Below are 18393 nucleotides of genomic sequence, written 5' to 3'. Positions count from 1 at the left end.
AATTTCTTCTGGAATTTTGTAATGATCACATCTGGACAAGGAATTACAGCCAGCCACTAGGGGGAGACTCCTTCTCAGAGCTGAGTGACTCAAATTCAGTAAGCGCAGGACTTCAAGCTCCACCCCCTCGCCAATGACACCAGACAGGCCTCTTGTGAGAAGGGAAATGGTACCAGTGTGTTTGTAGTCTTGATATTTTCTTCCTGAGACACCTCTGAGTCAGAAAGGGCTTCCAGGCTTGTAGTGTGTGGTTTCCGGGTCTCAAGAAGCCCCAGGGAGGGGAGGCCTAGGGAGCTATGGATGCCATCGTGACAGCCCGTAGGGACCATGGCTGAACTCAGGGGGATCGAGGGGTGTGACAGGTGCAGCAGGGAGACCAGACTCCCCCAGGTCTGGAAGGGCAGACACTGCAAGGAGCAAAGCAACCTCCAAAGGTGGTACAGTCGCTCACGAGGTTCCTGTTTGCTCTTCCCATCCCATGCTTCTTTTCTAGAACAACTCAGATGGTGGAAAGAAGAAAGCCACAAACTCCAAATGTACACCACACTCCACATGCACATTACTGGATGCCTTGGAATAGAAAATGAAAAACTTGCTTATTTAGGCACGAGAGTGTAAACTTCTTTTAATCAGAACGAGGTTGGGAAGTCCAACGGGACCCACAATAAAAGCCTGAGAAATGATCTGCAGAAGACTTCTAGGAGAAAGGGAGACCGGGGGAGCGTCTGCTTCTCCACCTGAGGGATGGCTCCTCCGGGGACATGGGAATCCAGCCATCTCTGCATGTTAGGCAATTTAGAACTTCGACAAGGATCCCCATCAGAGTAGGTCACTGTCCACCTGACTCTTCCTCTCTTCAGCCTATACTGCCTTCAGGAGATTTCCACAGGCTCCATATATTCTGTGTACATTAAGGTAAGGCACAGACCACAGACCCGCTTTGAGGAGAGTTTTCAGTGCCATTTGAATCACCTAAACCATCAGATAGTGAACAGAGACACAGAAGTGTGCAAAGGTGCAAGGCCCAGGAGGCAAAGGCAGAGGCCTGCTTTGGGATCTTTACCCTTCTTGGCTGAAGGATGTCAACTCATCAGGCTGGAATGCAACCTTCAGTGTCACCTCCAGGATTACTGCTTTTCAGAGCTTTTGAAGAGGCACAAGGACTTTAAGAACCCTTATGACACTGCACCAATGTCGCCAGGAGTAACAACAAAACACCAAAATGATAATACAAGGAGTAGATGATATAAAATGTGGACTCACAGGCCCAGAAATGTGCTACCTTGTGGCATATGAGCCCTTGGATGGTAACAAGACCGCAAGCTGTGGGCTGTCTCTGTTTTGCCTAAAAGTCAAAGTGTAATTGGCCAAATAAATCATGATTTTGAAATCACAAATATATCTACAAGCCTCTCCTGTTTGACCTCATCTTCAGTAAACAAAATGAAACCTGGGCTCACCTTTGGGATCTTCCAGCTCCTTGCTGACTTTCTTAGGACCTTTCTCATAGAGCTATGGACAGCTTGCTATACTTGTTCTGTCCTCAAGAAAAAACTTTAAGTTCTCATATGTGAAAATAGCATTTATTTTTATTTTTTTTGGTACCGGGGATCGAACTTGGGACCTTGTGCTTCCAAGGCAGGTGCCGGAACCACTGAGCTAAATCCCCAGTGAAAAAAGCCTTTAAATCAAAAGTCTACAATGGTTGGCTTAAATTAAAACACCAGTAAAAGATATTTTTACACTTCCTAGCTTGAAACATTCCAAAATTTTATATCTTACAAGTGGATATAAATGATACATTTGGTTTTACTTTTGAGGTATACATGCAAAGCTTCTTGTAAGGCTTATACTCACAGCTACAAGTACTCTGAAAATGTAAAGGAGATGATAAAAATGTTGATAGAAATAAATAAGCAAGAACATGATTTTATGGTGTGACAGCCAACATTTTAAACAATCTTCAGCTTAGCATCTTACTGGTCGATGAGCTACCTCTGTTTATAACTCTCAGCTGTTGGCCTGAATGGTGTATATTTCCTGGCTGCAAAGTACCTTTAGGAATGTGAATCAACCAGCTAAAAGTTTCAAGCAAGAAATCCATTTTTATGAGACAAACACACCTTTCAAAGAGGTTCCGTATCTGAAGTACCTACCAAGAGCTGTCCAGCAAAGCAGACGAACAGGATGAAGGCCAGGGAGAGGAATGCAGCTCCAAAGGAAATGCCGAGGATGGACGTCCTACCGGGAGATAAAAAGTGACATGTTAGGGTGAGGGTCGCCGCTACATTCCGGAGAGCTACCAGCAACCCTTTGGCTCCACTGGGGCGTAAAGAAACAGGACCGCCATCCTCACTGATCATTGTGAGAAATGGAAATGAACCTAAACAAAAAAGATCATTTGCCCACAGATGTGTCTATGGTTATGGATGGTCAACTTACTGTGACTTATTAAGACTGCCCTAAAAGCATTAGTTCTTTATGAAAGGGAACACATGGTGAGTGGCTGAACTACACGCCTGGCTCGCACATTCCCCTGGCCATGTCTTTCACTCGGGGGTCCTCTTTCCAGCTCCTGCTGTGCTGGCAGCCGTTGCTTCCAGGCCAGCCTCACCACAATGGCATGGGAGATCTCACGCCCCAGCATCCCTCCTGTGGACCCGGAAACACGGAGCCCTCCAGACTCCCCAGCCCACCCAGCCAGATTCCGTGTTCTTTAATACAGATGCAGCTGACTGTTTACTATAGTTCCTCCAAGATCCCACAGAGCAGCCTTTTTATGAGCTCAAGCAGCCAGGGAACATGAAAGCATCCCATGAGGGCATGAAAAGCACTCCCAAGAAGTAAAATTCTACCACTGACGACAGTTAGGGCTTCATTTATGAAATTGCACACACTTCTGAGTGTCCTTTTAAATAATTAAAAGCCCTTTAAAATGTCATTTAATACAAGAATAGAAGCCTGAGAAGTGCTGAAGACTGGCAAATAACCAAAGATGAGCTTCAACTGGAACATCCAGGGAGAAGTCAGGTGGGCCTGAGGCCCTAGTGGAACTGTCCACCAAGGAGACTGGCCAGAGATAGTGCAGAAACAGGTCTGCTGTGGAGAGGAGGTGAGACTCCTCCCGATGACAGCATGCGGAATGGAAGGTCCAGGTGCAAATCAACAACAAGCTGAAATCATCCGCAAGCACACAGCTGTGAGCCACAGAAGAAGAAAACAAGGCAAACAATCAGTAGAGAGGAAGCCCCTAACGCTCTGACTGCAAGAGGGCTTCCTCGCCACTACCCCAGACAGCTACAGGAGACGATCACACAGCCACACTTCAAGCAAGACCTACAAGAAATTGAGTTCAAACCAACACTTGAACCTGATCCAGTGATGTTTCGGGAACTGAGTCATGTGATCCCTGTTTAGAGCTTCTAGTCTACCTTGGGAGCGCATCATGTGTCTCCTAACTTGCCTGTAAACCTTTGCCCAGAATTAAGTTTTGTTCTTCCTCCCAGACCAGAAATCAAGAGAGACCCTGGCTCTCAGCCCTGTGCTCACCGACTAGCCAACACAGCCTCCCCGAGCAAGCGCGCTTATTGGCTAGGCCAGGTACGGGGGAGGGTGTGTTCCAGTCCTCCTCTTAGAGGCGAGAGGACTCTTGTTATTCCTGTGGCCTAAGGAGGATATGGAGACCCATGTGCTGAACTTTGGTTTGCCAAAAGCTCCTCTGAGAGATCTTCTGGACTCTATTCTCTCCTAATTCTTTCTCAGGGAATGCTGGCCTCATAAAGCTGAGTTCAGAAACAGTTCATCATTTTCTTAGGTCTGGAATGGCTTATTGGGGGATCTCTTCTTGGCAGTTTAGAAAACCTCAATCCTAAAACCTTCTGATGATAACGTGATGGTGGTCGTGACAGTGGTGATGACTGATGATGCTGGCCGCGATCGCTATGTGTGCTACTGCCCGTGGTACCTACTGTCTGGACAGTCTCATATGCGCAGTTTATTTATCCTCAAAATGATCCTACGTACTAGTTACTATTTCATTTTCACAAAGAAGAACTGGAGGCCAGAGGAGCTGAGAAACCTGTCTAAATTATGTCTCTATTCAGCAGCGTGTGCACGATTATGTCTGTGCGGTCGCTCCCCACCCAGCTTCTGTTCTAGGAGCAGACGTGTCATAATTCCGCCATGTTGACTGGTTCTACCTCTTCAACGGTTTTGATAGTGTTCCCAGAAAATGTACAGTTTCACCTAGATTTTCAAATGCAAAATATTCTGGGCAATAGTCTGTTAAAATTTAAAAGACTCCATATTTGATTTTGTCTTGTGCTTAAGATTTTTGTTAGCGTATGTCTGCAATGCAAAATAGAAATGCTTATTTGGGGAACTGGCACAAATGTATAACATGCGTTGATCATTTTTAATCCCTGATACCCGATCTCTTACCTCCCATTCTCTCTGATCACCTTGTACATCTCCAGAATTCTGTCTTCTTGTTTTTTATCCCTCCTTTGCGTTATTCATGTATTCATATTTTAGGTTTCTCATATGAGAGAAATTGTGTGATATTTAACTTTCTGTGTCTGAGTTATTTTATTCGATGTCTTGTTTTCTTTCAGTCTTTTGAAGTTTTGCATATTTTGTTCTCCAAAGACTGAGTTTTTGATTCACTATTAAAAACTATGTTTTCTGTTATGTTCTATATTAGTTTCTGGTTCAACTTTTAATATTAATTCCTTCTTTATTGAAACATTGTTCTTTTTCTTGATTGTCACTAATGGCCAATCATTTGTATTTCCTAATAAATGCATTTAGGGGCATAAATATCACAATAATTACTATTTAGCCAAACCACACAGCTTTCAATTTATATAGATACTCATTGTCACTCTTTCCAAAAGGCCTATATTTTTTATTTCTTTTTCCTTTTAAAAGAAGAATAATTCATTAATCTCACTTTAGGTCCTACAAGGAGATTGTTTTTGGCTGGCCCTTGTCATTTCTAATTTCGTTAGGTCTTACCAGAGATTAATTGTGACTTCGATTATTTCTACTTTGGTCATTTATTTTCTTTCTCAGTATTGTAAGTATGCCCTACTTCTATGTCATTGGGATTTTATATATATATGTGCGTGTGTGTGTGTGTGTGTGTGTGTGTGTGTATACATATAATATGTATGTATATATTCTTTTTGCTGGTAGCAAAGTGTGGTCTTAAAATACATCTACTGAGGGAGGCTGATGAGTTTTTCAAAACCCTGAAAGGCTGACTTATTCATTCTGTCAATGGTAGAGCAAATATTAACACTTCCAACTAGTACTGTCAGTTTGCCAATATATTTGAATATTTTAATAATTTCGGCTTTACATACTTCAAAGAGATGATGGATTACATAAAAACTTATGATGGTTAAATTTGCAGAGACCAAGTATAATAAAATATTTTTTCATATTTAATGTCTTTCATTTGAATTTTATATTGCCAGAAATTTATATTATTGTGGGTTTATTTTTTTTTCTGTAGCCGTTTCCTGTAATAGCTGTTCTCCATCCTCCATTTCCAACCTTCCGTTGCTTTTGTATTACAGCCAGATTTCTTATGTACAGTGTAGGGGGGACTTTTGGTTAATAGCTCCAACCCCTTTAGCCTCTTTCCATGAATGGGGCATTTCTGTCTATTTACAATTATAAAATTTGATCAGTTCTTTTCATCTTGTTTCTTATAATGTTTGGTAGGTATCACATAGTTATCATCTACATATAAAGTTTCTCTCTTGGGATGAAGTTTAAGAAATTAATAAATTATAAATACACAACCATTTACATTGTCTATTATGTGGCAGTTTCCGTAAGATGTAATTTCAAGGAATTTCCCATTGTATTTAAATTGTGAATCTTTTTGGCCAGGTAATTTGTAACACGTGTCATATTTATCCTGTTAATGTCTGTGGAGGATTAATTAATGGTCAGCCTGAGTGGGGGCGCCCAGCACGGCCTGGGCGTGGAAGACCCACCTGAGGATTGTTGCCGGAATGGCATCAAAGGAGAACAGGAGGGGCAGACTGGGTGCTGCTGATTTCTCAGGAGATACTTTTGTGGCAGCTGGTTTTCCTGATAAGGCTGTTCCAGCCAGAGGAGGAGCTTGGGACCTCACTGTCACCAGGGCTGGCTGCTGTTCTGCTTGGGGGAGCTCTGGTCTTCGCCTTTGTCTTGATCGTTGTCTCCTGGCTCCAGTGCAGGCCCCTCAGCCTGGTGGCACAGATCCTTCAGCCCGCCAGAGCATGCTTTCCAGCTTCCACCACTGGCCTTGGGCCTTCCTGGTGCAGATCCTCGATACAGACTTGCAGGAGACATTGCTGTGGGCCCCAGGCCTTCGGCTAGATTTCATCTCTAGTGCCATGCACAGATCTCTTGCTCTCTTCTGCATTTGACTTTTTTGGATGAATAGTATAAGATAATCCTATCAATTATGTGTCTATTCCCTTGCAAACTCTGGCTACCACAGTCTGAGGGAGCCATAGTGAGCTATCTTTCTCTCTTGTTAGTTTGGATACTTTGTGATTCTCTCTTTCTCTCTCTCTTCTTTTGTAATCAGTCTTGGCTGACTTTTAAGGATTTTCAACTTTTTAAAGAACACAGTTTTGGCTTTATTAATTTTCTCTCTTCAATGTTTTCTATTTTGGTGATTTTTTTATCTTTAGTATTTATTTCCTTCTATTTGTTTGATTCTAACCTGGTCATCTTTCTCAGGATTCCAAAGTTGAAAACTTTTTTTTCTGCTTTAACATAAGACGTTTAAAGTAACAAGTTTCCCCCTCAATTACTGCATTAATTATAACCCAGATATATTAATATATTGTCTTTTGTAATTAAAACATTAAAAAAATTCTATCATGATTTATTATTTGACTTAGGCATTATTCCAATGCAGGCACTTTAACATTGAAATATTAGGTAATATTTTGGATATTATACTGTTATCGATTCTTTATTTGATTTTGGTGAATTAAATAGCAGACTGCGAGATTTAATTTTTTTAAATTCGTTTCATTCTATTCAAATGTCATGAGGAAAGTTTCTGGCCTAGCAAAGGTTATATCTTGGTTGTTGCCCATGTCCAGTTTAGGATAATGTGTACTTTACAGTTGTGTATAATGTTCTCTATAGCAGTAATGAGGATATTCATCATCTTTCTTGGGTCTTCTGAATGCTTATTTGTACATTAATGTTAGAAAAAGGATTTAAATATCTAATGATGATGATGTAGCGTGCCTAATACTTTTTTCATGAACTTGATAGTTTTATGACTAGGTATAAGCACATTTTGTGGTTCTTTGATTTTTGATGAACAGACTCATCATTACTAAATATTTCTCTATTAGTTCTTTAGCTTTGTGTTCCATTTTCTGATAATAACATACGTACAACAGTCTTTTTGTAATTACTGTTTAGGTCCCATACATTTTCCAACCTTTTACTTTCCTTGAATTTATCTGCCTCTTGTATTTAAGGCAGTATCCTGTAGACAGCATGTGGCTTGCCCACTTTTATTTGATGTGTTTAGTTCTTTTACATTTAATATGCTTGAATTTAATCCTACTTTCTTACTATCTATTGTTTAGGGTCCCTCTAATTTTGTGGGTATGGTGTATTCAATTATTTTTGTTACTATTATTTCAAATCTACCACCTTACCATTTGTTCATTTGCCTATTTCCTTTTGTTTTTATGTTCCTTTTCATTGCCATTTTTATTAATTGCGTATCTTTATAGAATTTTAAAATTTCCTCTTGGCTTTTTGGCTGTACATCTTTCATAATATGTCATTTTCTTTATAGTTCTCATGCTTGCTGTTCATACAGCTCCTTGCTGTTGCAGATCATGTCGACAAATATGTCACTAAGTGTGCTGGAAATGTCCTGCTTTAAAATCATTTCCATTCACCTCCTAAAGACTCCATTGTTTGGAAATAGTTTTGGCTAAGTTTGCACAGTGAAAGTACCGGTGGGAGACTGGAAGGCAGGGAAAGAAAAGGGCTGGATATATTTCCTCCTGGTCTCTACCTACCTACCCCCTTCCCCCCAAAGTGAGAACTAGTCTGGAAAACAATCCCCCCAGCAGCCTATTCTTGCTTATCTCCCATCACCATTCTTTCATTCAGTGGCTATACTGTGAGGCAGGCAGACCAAGTATGCCTTGGTTCATGAAAGCTTTTGTTCACGAACAATTCGGTTCATGAACAGAAGCATTCAACAAACTTCTACTTCCTTTCGAGAACTCCACACTGGGGTGACAAACAGGACTGTGGCCACTTTGCCTGCATGAACAGGAATGCGGCCATCTTCCCAGAATCGTGGAAGGAATTGAGTTTGTGAACCAAAGTACCATGGTTTAGGCTGACTGGGGCTGACATTTTTGATCTCTAGCTTTCAAGGCAATTATCCAGCTAGGTTTTATTTTCTGGGAAAGATGGTAACGGCCCTTTTTGGATGGTCTGATAGTCTCGTCTTTCCTACAGTCCCTAACCCTCGTCAGACATGAATCTGCATTGGTCTCAGGTTCAGCCAGGAGGACTCTCTGTCACTCTAGTGTCTGCAGAAAGGCCCAGGAGCCTGGCTGCTGCTTCTCCCACTGCATTCCCTCTCTTCACAAACCCACGAGTGGTAGCAGATTCCTCCTCTTACTGATCTCTTGGTTGCTTTACTGTCCCCTGCTTGGGTTCTCCATTTCCCTTCATTCTGTAAATACTTCTTTACTAAACTATCATTAAAATACCAGAGTCAGTTTATAATCCTATTATCTAATCCTAATCCATTAACTAGACACATGTTTTTTTCAGACACTGTGAATGATATTGCCAGTGGTTAGAAACTCAGGACTCAGGGAAGAATTATAGTTACTTCTCTAAATTTCTTCCCTTTTCTTTTGAAAAAAGCAAAAGGATTAATTTTTTTTATTAGCAGTATTGAGGAAGCACCTACATGTTCCTTGTGTTATGCCACATTTGAATTTCATTATAAATGGGCAAGGGATTTTAGAATTATGTTGGTTTTTAGTTACACATCTATCAAAAATTTAATGGTCACTATGGGTCAATCGACTTCAAATCACAAGATTTGTAAATTGGACTTTAAATAATAGATTTGTGTATTATGAGTTTCATAGGCCCCAGGCCAGTGACAGGAACCTTTTAGAGATGAGTGCCCAACTGCCACCCAAAACCCACTTACTTATGCCAAGTGCCAACACTACAATTAAACCTGAGGACTGAGGTTTTAGCTTAGAAAAAGCAACTCATAAATGAACATCTTTCATCTTAAAAGAAAAACAACACCTGTGCTGTAGATTCACCACCACTGCCCGAGGCCCTTATTTTCTCCTTCCATCCTGTAATAATCTGCTGGATACAGTAAAGAGAGCCCAGCAGAGCTGATATATTTTTCTAGATGTATCTGAAATCTACTACTTTGATTTTTATGTCAGGATCTATTAAGTAGTAAGGCTGAAAAAGGAAAACAATGCTCCTAATATTATCTGTTTGTGTTTTGGTTGGATGCATGACAGACACATATTTAAGCAGGAATGAAGATTTTTAGAAGTACTCTATGACACAATAAAGTAGCTCAAGAAGATATAGAGAATCTGAATAGCTCTATCTACCACAAGGAAAGATTGGCTTCATAATTAAAAGAAAAATACTATTTGCCAAGAAAAGTCCCTTGCCAGATGACCTCACTGGTGAATTCTTCCATTTAAAGAATACTAATTTTTAAAAAATGCTCTCGGAACATAGAAGATAAAGAAACAGTTTTTCTCATTCTATGAGGGCAATGTCACACTGATAACATTTCCAGACAAAGTTATTATAAAACAAAGCTAATTTCTCTTAGGAGAAATTCAGTTTCTTATGGACTCAATACATGCGTCCCCAGAAATCTTTAACAAAATATTAGCAAACCAAATTCAGCCACATATAAAAATGTTAATATACCACAACTATGTGAGCTTTATCCGAGAAATCCAAGGTTGGTTTAATATCTGAAAATCAATCAGTGTAATATACTATATGAGAATACAGGAGAAAAAAACCCTATACTCTCAAAGGCTGCAGAAAATGCATTTGACAACATCTACCACTATTTCAGGTTAAAACATCCAACAAATCACAAATAAAATGGTTTCCTTATCTTGGTAAAGGATCTCTATGAAAATTTCACAGGTAACATAGTTAATAGTGAAGAGTGAACTCTTCTTCTGAGATCATAAATAAAAGATGTGGGCTATGTCTACTCCATTCAGCATTGTGCAGGAGGTCTAAGCCAGGGAAATAAAAGACATCAGACTGGAAAGAAAGAAGTGAAATTAGTCTTATTTGTTGATGATATTATCTTTAAGATAGAAAAGTATGCTATGCCTGGATTCAGGCCCCGAGTGGCTCTCCCCAGTATGCTCAGTGTGAAGTGGTTCAGTGTGGAGCCCAAACCATGCTGATGTTCTTGCTCAGATGAACATTCCTCTCTTCCCAAGTTGCTATTGACTGAATGCATGTGTCCCCCACATTCTTACATTGAAACCTAATCACCAGTGCAATGACATTTGGAAGCGAGTCATTTGGGAAGTGATTAGGCTATAAGGATGGAGCCTCATGAATGAGATGAGTGCTTTATAAGCACTGGTCAGAAAGATGGCCAACTCTTCTACCAGATGAGGTCACAAGGAGAACATGACAGCCAGCAGCCTGCAAGGAGACCCTCCCCCCCAACCCCCACCCTATGCTGGCAGCCTGGCCTCAGCCTTCTGGGCTCTAGAACTGTGAGAAATAAATTCCTATTGTTTATGAGCCACACAGTTTACGGTGCTTTGTGACAGCAGCCCAAATGGACTAGGACACCAGGGAACACGAAATACCATGAGGCAAAGTAATGGTTGGTCAGAAGCTCTTAATCACCCCCATTAATCCTGCTGTTCTAACAAATACTGTTCAGGCCCATTAAGCATACAAGATGTTTGTGCTACTTAATCAATTTTAATTAACATTCTGGTTGCAACACTGTTCCTTTTAAAAACACAAGCATAATTGATTTCTATACTTAATGAAAAGCAAATTTAACTTCTCCATCTCGAGGCAAGCAAAATGACACCTTTTAGTGATGATGTTTGACTTTAGCACTTTAATTAATATATTGTCAAGTCTATGCAACAGGCTAACTTGAGGCAGTCTGTGTTTTTCCTTATCTGTGTTTTTGCTTTTATTGTAGAAAGGTGGCACTGACAGGGAGGAAATCGTGTTTTGCTAGAACAAACTAGCAGCTATGCCTCCCCATCAACACCTAAAACTCATACTCATTACAAGCCATTGCTATAGGGAAAGAATATATTTTTCTAAAATTATACTTAGTATAATTATTTTCATGCCCTCTCCTCATTACCCTCATTCCTCCTAAAAGAAAGATTCCTGTCAATTATTCACATCTGCTGCATGGGATTCTGCAAAAATAGTGCAAACCAAGCAAAGAGAACTTTTAATTATTCTAGAGTAAAATAATACAAATTGCTCTTTTTTAAATGACAATTTCAACACGAAAGGGAAGTCAGTAAAATTAAAAGGATAAAGAAGAAACCATTTACAAGGAGGAAATGGCATTTAAATATTCGTTGACATTACAAGAGCCTTCCTGTGAGCTTTGAGATGTTCTGGCCAATGTAGGTCCTAAGATGTTGGAAAGCGAAACAAGATAATCTCTGGATAACCAAACTGTCCCTCCACAGTGACAACCAGGGCCGAGGATCTGAGTTTTCAGACACACCTCAGTCCCTGAAGTCTCATGGTCTTCTTTTTCTATTCTTACTTCTAGGTGAGCTCATCATCCTAGCATGAGGATTTAAATTCTACCTAAGTGCTGAATTTTCCAGATTAAATCTCCAGCCTGTAAAACTCCTCCTGTAAACCCTGGGCTCACTTGCTCCCTCTGTCCATGAATCTCTACCTCCTGAGTATCTAATTCACATGGGTATCTTTGATGTCTATAATTGAGCCCCAGAGCCCACATATCTCTCCAGTTGTTCCTCCCTTGGGATTCTTCCTTTCTGTAGGTGGCAACCATTTTTTCAGTTGCTCAGATGAAAACAAAAGTCCAAAACCCACCAAACTTCACTTTCTCATACCTGCCCTAGTCAACCCAGTGGCAAGAACTCTCTACATCACGCTTCATAATATAGACCAGAATTGGACCACTTTTTACCACCTCAGTAGCCCCTCCATGAAAATCACCCTATCTCGACTGGTCTTCTTCTTTTTTCCCTGATGTGCCAGTGGAAGAACAATACTTTTAAGCATAGCCAGATCATGATTTCTGCTTGGAATTTTCCGTATCTTCCAACAATGCTCAGCAAGTAATCCATAGTTCCTATGGTGGCCTGCAAGGGACAACTCAATTTGCCCTCTCACAGTGCTCACCCCACTCATCTTCCACCTCTGGCTCACTCTTCTCCCTGCCTCCGATCACACATTTCCCACCAAAGCAAACTGCCTCCACAGGCATCCTTCATCAGTGGTCAGCAAAACAAGCCCACTTTTAATGCATATGAATGATACTACCATCCAGCTATCTTTTTTCTTTTTGAGATAATCATAAACAAGTACCTTTTTTGAAAGGAGTATTAAAATGGGCCAGAGATTTAGCTCAGTGGTTCTGCCACCTGCCTCGCAAGTGCAAGGTCCGGAGTTCGATCCTCGGTACCCCCTCCTCCCAAAAATCTACAGCATACTGAAATGAGTATTAAATTACTGAGTACTGAAATGAGTAATGAAACTGGCATTAGAAAATCTAAGTTGAAATCATAGTTTTTAAAGGTATTTAATATTGTGATTTGGCTATGAATTTTTTAAGTAAAATATTATTAGTAGCTTAACCAGGGCTACTGAAACACATGATATTTAACTAAACTTTTTTGAAAAAAAAATCATCCTTATTTTGACAATTTCCCCATACCTAGTTAAACATAACCATTCGGTCTGGCAGGTAATATGAAAGAAACTACTAAGACATGCAAAAACATTTCATGCTTGGTCATTTTTTGTCTTTGGAGGTAGTTCACATTTCTAATAAAATTATACAACAAGGAAGACAGTGAAAAAAATAACTTCATGAAGAAGAGCCAATTGATAATTTAATTATACCTATTTAAACCCTGAGAATATAGCCAGATTCAAAAGTTATATATGAATATAACTGAATAAGAATGTCAGTAAATATCAGGAAAACACCCCCCTTTTCTGCTCCTTCCCAAGTAAAAAATTCCTCTATTATTATTCATTAATTCATTCGATCATTGTGTTCTCTTTTGGAAAAAAACATGAGATGATGGATATGTTAACTGCCCTGACTTAATCATTACACAATGTGTATGCATGTTAAAACATCACACCATGTCTTATAAATATGTACACTCCCCATTTATCAATTAAAATGCAAAAAAAGAATCTCACACACACACACACATCAGGAGATGGTTTACCAAAGCGAAAAAAAGAAACAGCATAATTATAATTCAGTAAGTTAGAAGACAAGTAAGGGTATTTCAGCAGAAGTGAGAACCATCATGATTCTAATAAAAATACTTCATAAAGTATAACAAGATTATTTTTCACATAGATTATATAAGCAAAAAAGAGAAATTACTGAGTACACGGAGGATATTCAAAAGCAGCGTGGTGAGAAGTATTGATGCTAAGTGAACCAAGAAGAACCAAGGCTGGTACATGCTGTGGATGGTTAAACTTAATGTCCACCCCAGTTGGTGATGCTTTCAGGCATTTAATTGATAAAAAATTGGAACTGAGCTTTGAATAAAGTTAGGAGGCATGAAGTGCTGTCTCACCGAGAGGGAAAATGGAAAAAACTCTGTACACCAGCCTGGCAGTTTCCAGGGAAGATAACTGTGTGAACAGAAAAAGTCACCTTTGCAAACAGAGATCCCCAATTCTGCTGCATGCCCGGGAACCTGATCTAAATTCACTTGACCCACAGAGTCCATGAATCTTGACCTCAAGTTTCAACAAAATATTGGAGTGGAACTAGTGAATCCCAGTGGTACCTGATGATGAAAACTATCCCATCATGATGCCCCACGTGAGATCACCACGGACCAAAGTCCCTCTATTGATGAACTCACAGTCAAAATTATAGAGGACACAAGGAGACTCTCACCACCACGAGAGAGTCAACAGGTCAAAGGGCACGATCCACCTATTTCTGAACTACAGGAATTGGAGTGATATTTTCATGTAATTTATTTAAAATTGACAAATAACAGAAAATAAAATCCACAGGCAAAACATAGAATTATATATTAAAAAGTCAGGTTTAGAAAAGAATTAAAACAGAAGCAATACATCTGCTGGAAGATAGAATAAGTAGAACTCTCAAAGACATTAGTGTAGGCAAACTTGAACAAAACCCTGATCACAGTAACTATCACAAAGAATCAACAACTGGGATCTCATCTTATTAAAAAGCTTTTGGACAGCAAGAGAAACCACCAAGAGAGTGAAGAGACAACACACAGTGTAGGAAAAAAATTTTTTCCAGCCTTTCCTCAGACAAAGGACTACTATCTAGAATTTATATAGAATTTTGAAAAATCAGACCCTTCAAATTTAAAGACCCAATCCAAAAATGGGCATCTGAAATGAATAGACACTTCTCAGATGAAGAAATAGAAACAAAAAATAAACATATGAAAAGATGTTCAACATCACTGTTCTTTGGAGGGATGCCAATGTAAAACAACACTGAGATTCCATCTCTAGAAAGAATGGCTGCTATCAAGAAATCAACCAATAACAAATGGTGGAGGGGGTGTGGGGAGAAAGGAACCCTTCTCCATTGTTGGTGGGAGTGCAGACTGGTGCAACTATTGTGGAAATCAGTGTGGAGATTTCTCAAGAAACTAAAACTAGAAGTTCCATTTGATCCATCTATTCTTCTTGGTATCTTCTTGAAAGAATTAAAAGCATCATACCACAGTGACAGATGCACACCCATGTTTATAGTGGGAGTTTGTAATAACTAAAGCTTGAAAACAACCCAAATTCCCATAAACTGATGAATGGATAAAGAAGAAGTGGGGTTTTTTTATACAATGGAGTACTGTACCATAAAGGAGGATGAGCTTGAGACATTTTTAGGTAAATGGATGGACCTTGAAACCATAATCTTAGGTGAAATAAATCAAACACACATGTTTAAATACCACAATTGTTTCTCTGGTGTGAGAAACTGAAAGTGGAAATAAGGACTAAAATATACAATAGATATTGGGAAATGGGAAGATAATGTTCAGATGAAAAGGGAACAAGGGAGAGGAGGGGGAAAGAAAAGAAGGTACAAGAAATAAGAGAATAGAAGGAAAAGTGGAAACAAAGCTTTTGTAAATAAGGAGGGGAAGAGGGGTCGAAGAGGGAGCTAGGGAAAAAAAGAAGAAGCAAGATATACCATGTCCAGGTATAAATTTCCTAAAATGAATGTTATCATTTATATATATCTAAAATGTACCAATAAATGTTTTGTTTCAAAAAAGTGAAAAGAAGAGGTGTTGAAGGGAGGGCAAGGGAATGGGAAATAAAGAAGCAGCAAGATATATCACATAAGCGTACAAATTCCCAATGACAAATGTTATCGTTATGTATATCCAAAATGTACCAATAAAAATAAGTTTATGGCCATTAAAACAAAAAAGGAAACACAAAATACGATAAGTGTTTAAAAACATACATTTTGTAAAGAATTAGAAGAAGTTTGTAAGCACCAAACAGAAAAAAATGGCAATTGTTTAAGGATAATTTACATATTTTATGTAAAAAAGAGCTATGCACAAAAGGCTTTTCATAATAAAATGCTGAATGAAAAAAGCTGAAAACTAAAAATAAAAATGTATTAAATATACTTGGATAGAAAACACAGACTTATTAGAATTATAAACTCAAATGGATGAGGAATTTACCCGAATGAAGTGCAAATAAATGAGTGGAAACTGAGAGGAAAAATGACAAGGCCTGGAGCAGAGAATTAAAAAGGCAATCTATCAATAATAAGAGCTCTATGCGGAAAGAATACAGAAAGCAAAGGAGAAGCAATATGGGAGGAGGTGAAGGCAGAGAAGGTTTAAGAACTGAAGAAAGATATGAAACTGCAGATTGAAAAATCACACCAGTCACTTAGGTACATAAGAACAAATACGCATCTAAAGACAATTCAGTACCTTCCACTTCACAGGCACTAAGAAGAGAAGATATGTTATCTGCAAAGGATGTAATAAGACTGAAAGAGAACATTTTGCTCCTCCCAAAGGAAACAGCATGCAAGGAATACTGTCATCAAAATGCCAAGGAACAATACAAGTTAACCTGAGATTTTATACCCAGCTAAACTATATTTGAAAGCAAATGTGAAATAAAGCAGATAAAGGAATGATAAGTATGTGTGTGTATGTGTGTCTACTTACACACACTTCCTGATCAGTAAAAGAAACAAAAGAATAAAATAATTGCTTCTTTAGAAGGTAGGAAGGAGGGGAGAAAGGACCAAAGAAAAGGAAATATAACATGGCAGGAGCATGTTCACACTCAAAGTTAAAGAAAAGAAACACAAGTGGAAAGAAGTCATATGAATATAAGAAAGATACTATCTCATTGTATAAATAAGACCAAACAAAAATAGATGCTGTTACAAGGAAGCACATCCAAACAGAAAGAGCCCTAAGAGCAAGAGGTCTGTCCACAGTAGCAAGACACAGGTTAGCATTTTTAACAAGTGTGGCTGATGGACAGATCATGCTTATTGTACTAACTCTCACTTTCCTGTACCTTTGAAGCATTTCACAGCAAAAATTCTTCAAAAAGAAAAAGAAAGGAAAAAAATAACATGAAAGAAGATGAAGGAAGAAAGGTAACGCAACTCGAGCTTTGAGATGGACACCCAATATTCAACCTCGGAGGGAGGAGGCCTCAGCCCTTTCTCCCCACTTCCCAGGCCTTAACATCAGTGGAAAATACAGACCATGTGGCTTTCCCAAAGCTCAAAGCCTGGTTTGTTGCTCCAAAAAGGACAGATTAATGGATGACAAGGCACAAGAGAATGGGCTTCCATGGGTCTCATAAAAAAGTATCATGGCCAAAGAGAGACATGAAAATCAGTGCTGAGACAACAAGGACAGAATATGATGTATTTCCTAAAAGCAAATTCCATGAAATAATTTTCATGGTTCCTTTGGTCTCTGTCATCTTCTAAACTGCCCTCTCCTAGCTCCTTCCAGTGAGTGACAGGCCCTGTGCTACTTGTGGTGTGGGGAACATAGAAAGCTTGTCCCATGGGGAAATGCAGAAAAGGAATGCATTTATCTAGTTTAGAGCAGTAAGGATCCACTCCCCTGGGGATATTTCTCTCTCCATATACCCTGGTAAGTCCCTCTGCTCTTTAAGCCTGTGTATATGGAACCTAATTTCTTGACATTTTCTTGAAGAGAAAAGTGATCAGTTGACAGTGGGAAACTTCAGTGAAGATTTTGTAAGTCTAGCAGGACCCCTCTGGCCCATGTATTCCAATGTTCACATATGAGGGAAGCAGAAAATCTAATGGGAACTTCTCCCAAAATGGACCAGATAGCTAAGGAACTGTACATGTTCCAAGGCAAAGAAAACCTTTTGCTTTGTCAATACTTCTATACATGCCATTGTGTTGGCTCAGTGCCCCAGTAAAATCCTTTGGCGCACAGAGGCCGAAGACAGAGCGCTCCTTTCTAGTTTGCAGAGCATCTTCATGAGACACAAAGTGACCTAAGCAAAGTAGCTCATTTGCCCACAAGTGCTGGCTATGCCACAGAAGTGAAGCCCAGTACTGAAAATGATCACTTTGACATGTACAAAATAGCTACTGGCGAGGGCAAGGAAGACCCACTGTAGAAATCATCCTTTTCTATATCTTCAATTATTGTAAGAAAGACAAGAGTTTTTCTTTTCTTTTCTTTAGGTTGCAAAATGAGAATCAGCACTCAGCTTGCATTACTCTCATTAAAAAAGTGCAAGAGAACAGATAATTTGGAATCACAGTGACTGGATTTTCAGTAGGAGGTGGAATCAGAGGGAATCCACCCTGAAATGCTTTGCTCAGACTCTCCCCTCTGTATTCATAGCTCTTCTGGGAACAGCGAGCAGGACCCCAGGCAAAGATGACTGCCGAGGGTGGATGTGAACTAGAGGGAGGAGACTGTGTGTGGTGGTGCATGTGTAATCCCAGAATTGTTGAAGGCTGAGGCAGGAGGACTGCAAGTTCAAGTCTAGCCTGGACAACTTAGAGATGTAGCAAGATCCAGCCACAAAATAAAAAATCAAAAAGGGTCA

The 18393-nt window shown here is 39.4% G+C and overlaps 1 protein-coding gene across 2 annotated transcripts in view; it reads right to left on the bottom strand.

The window, feature by feature from the left end:
• The window catches only part of Adcy2 (adenylate cyclase 2), a 405544-nt gene that overhangs the window by 64399 nt on the left and 322752 nt on the right, over nt 1–18393 (bottom strand). For both annotated transcript variants that reach the window (XM_004845165.4, XM_021258598.2), the window contains one exon: nt 2157–2241. In XM_004845165.4, coding sequence (XP_004845222.1) covers nt 2157–2241 — 85 coding nt within the window. The remainder of the gene's footprint in view (nt 1–2156; nt 2242–18393) is intronic.

The sequence above is a fragment of the Heterocephalus glaber genome, unplaced genomic scaffold, assembly GCF_053883595.1.
Source record: "Heterocephalus glaber isolate CG9 unplaced genomic scaffold, H.glaber_assembly_v1.0 deba00001537, whole genome shotgun sequence".
Classification (NCBI taxonomy): domain Eukaryota; kingdom Metazoa; phylum Chordata; class Mammalia; order Rodentia; family Bathyergidae; genus Heterocephalus; species Heterocephalus glaber.
This window is presented reverse-complemented; position numbering and strand designations above follow the sequence as displayed.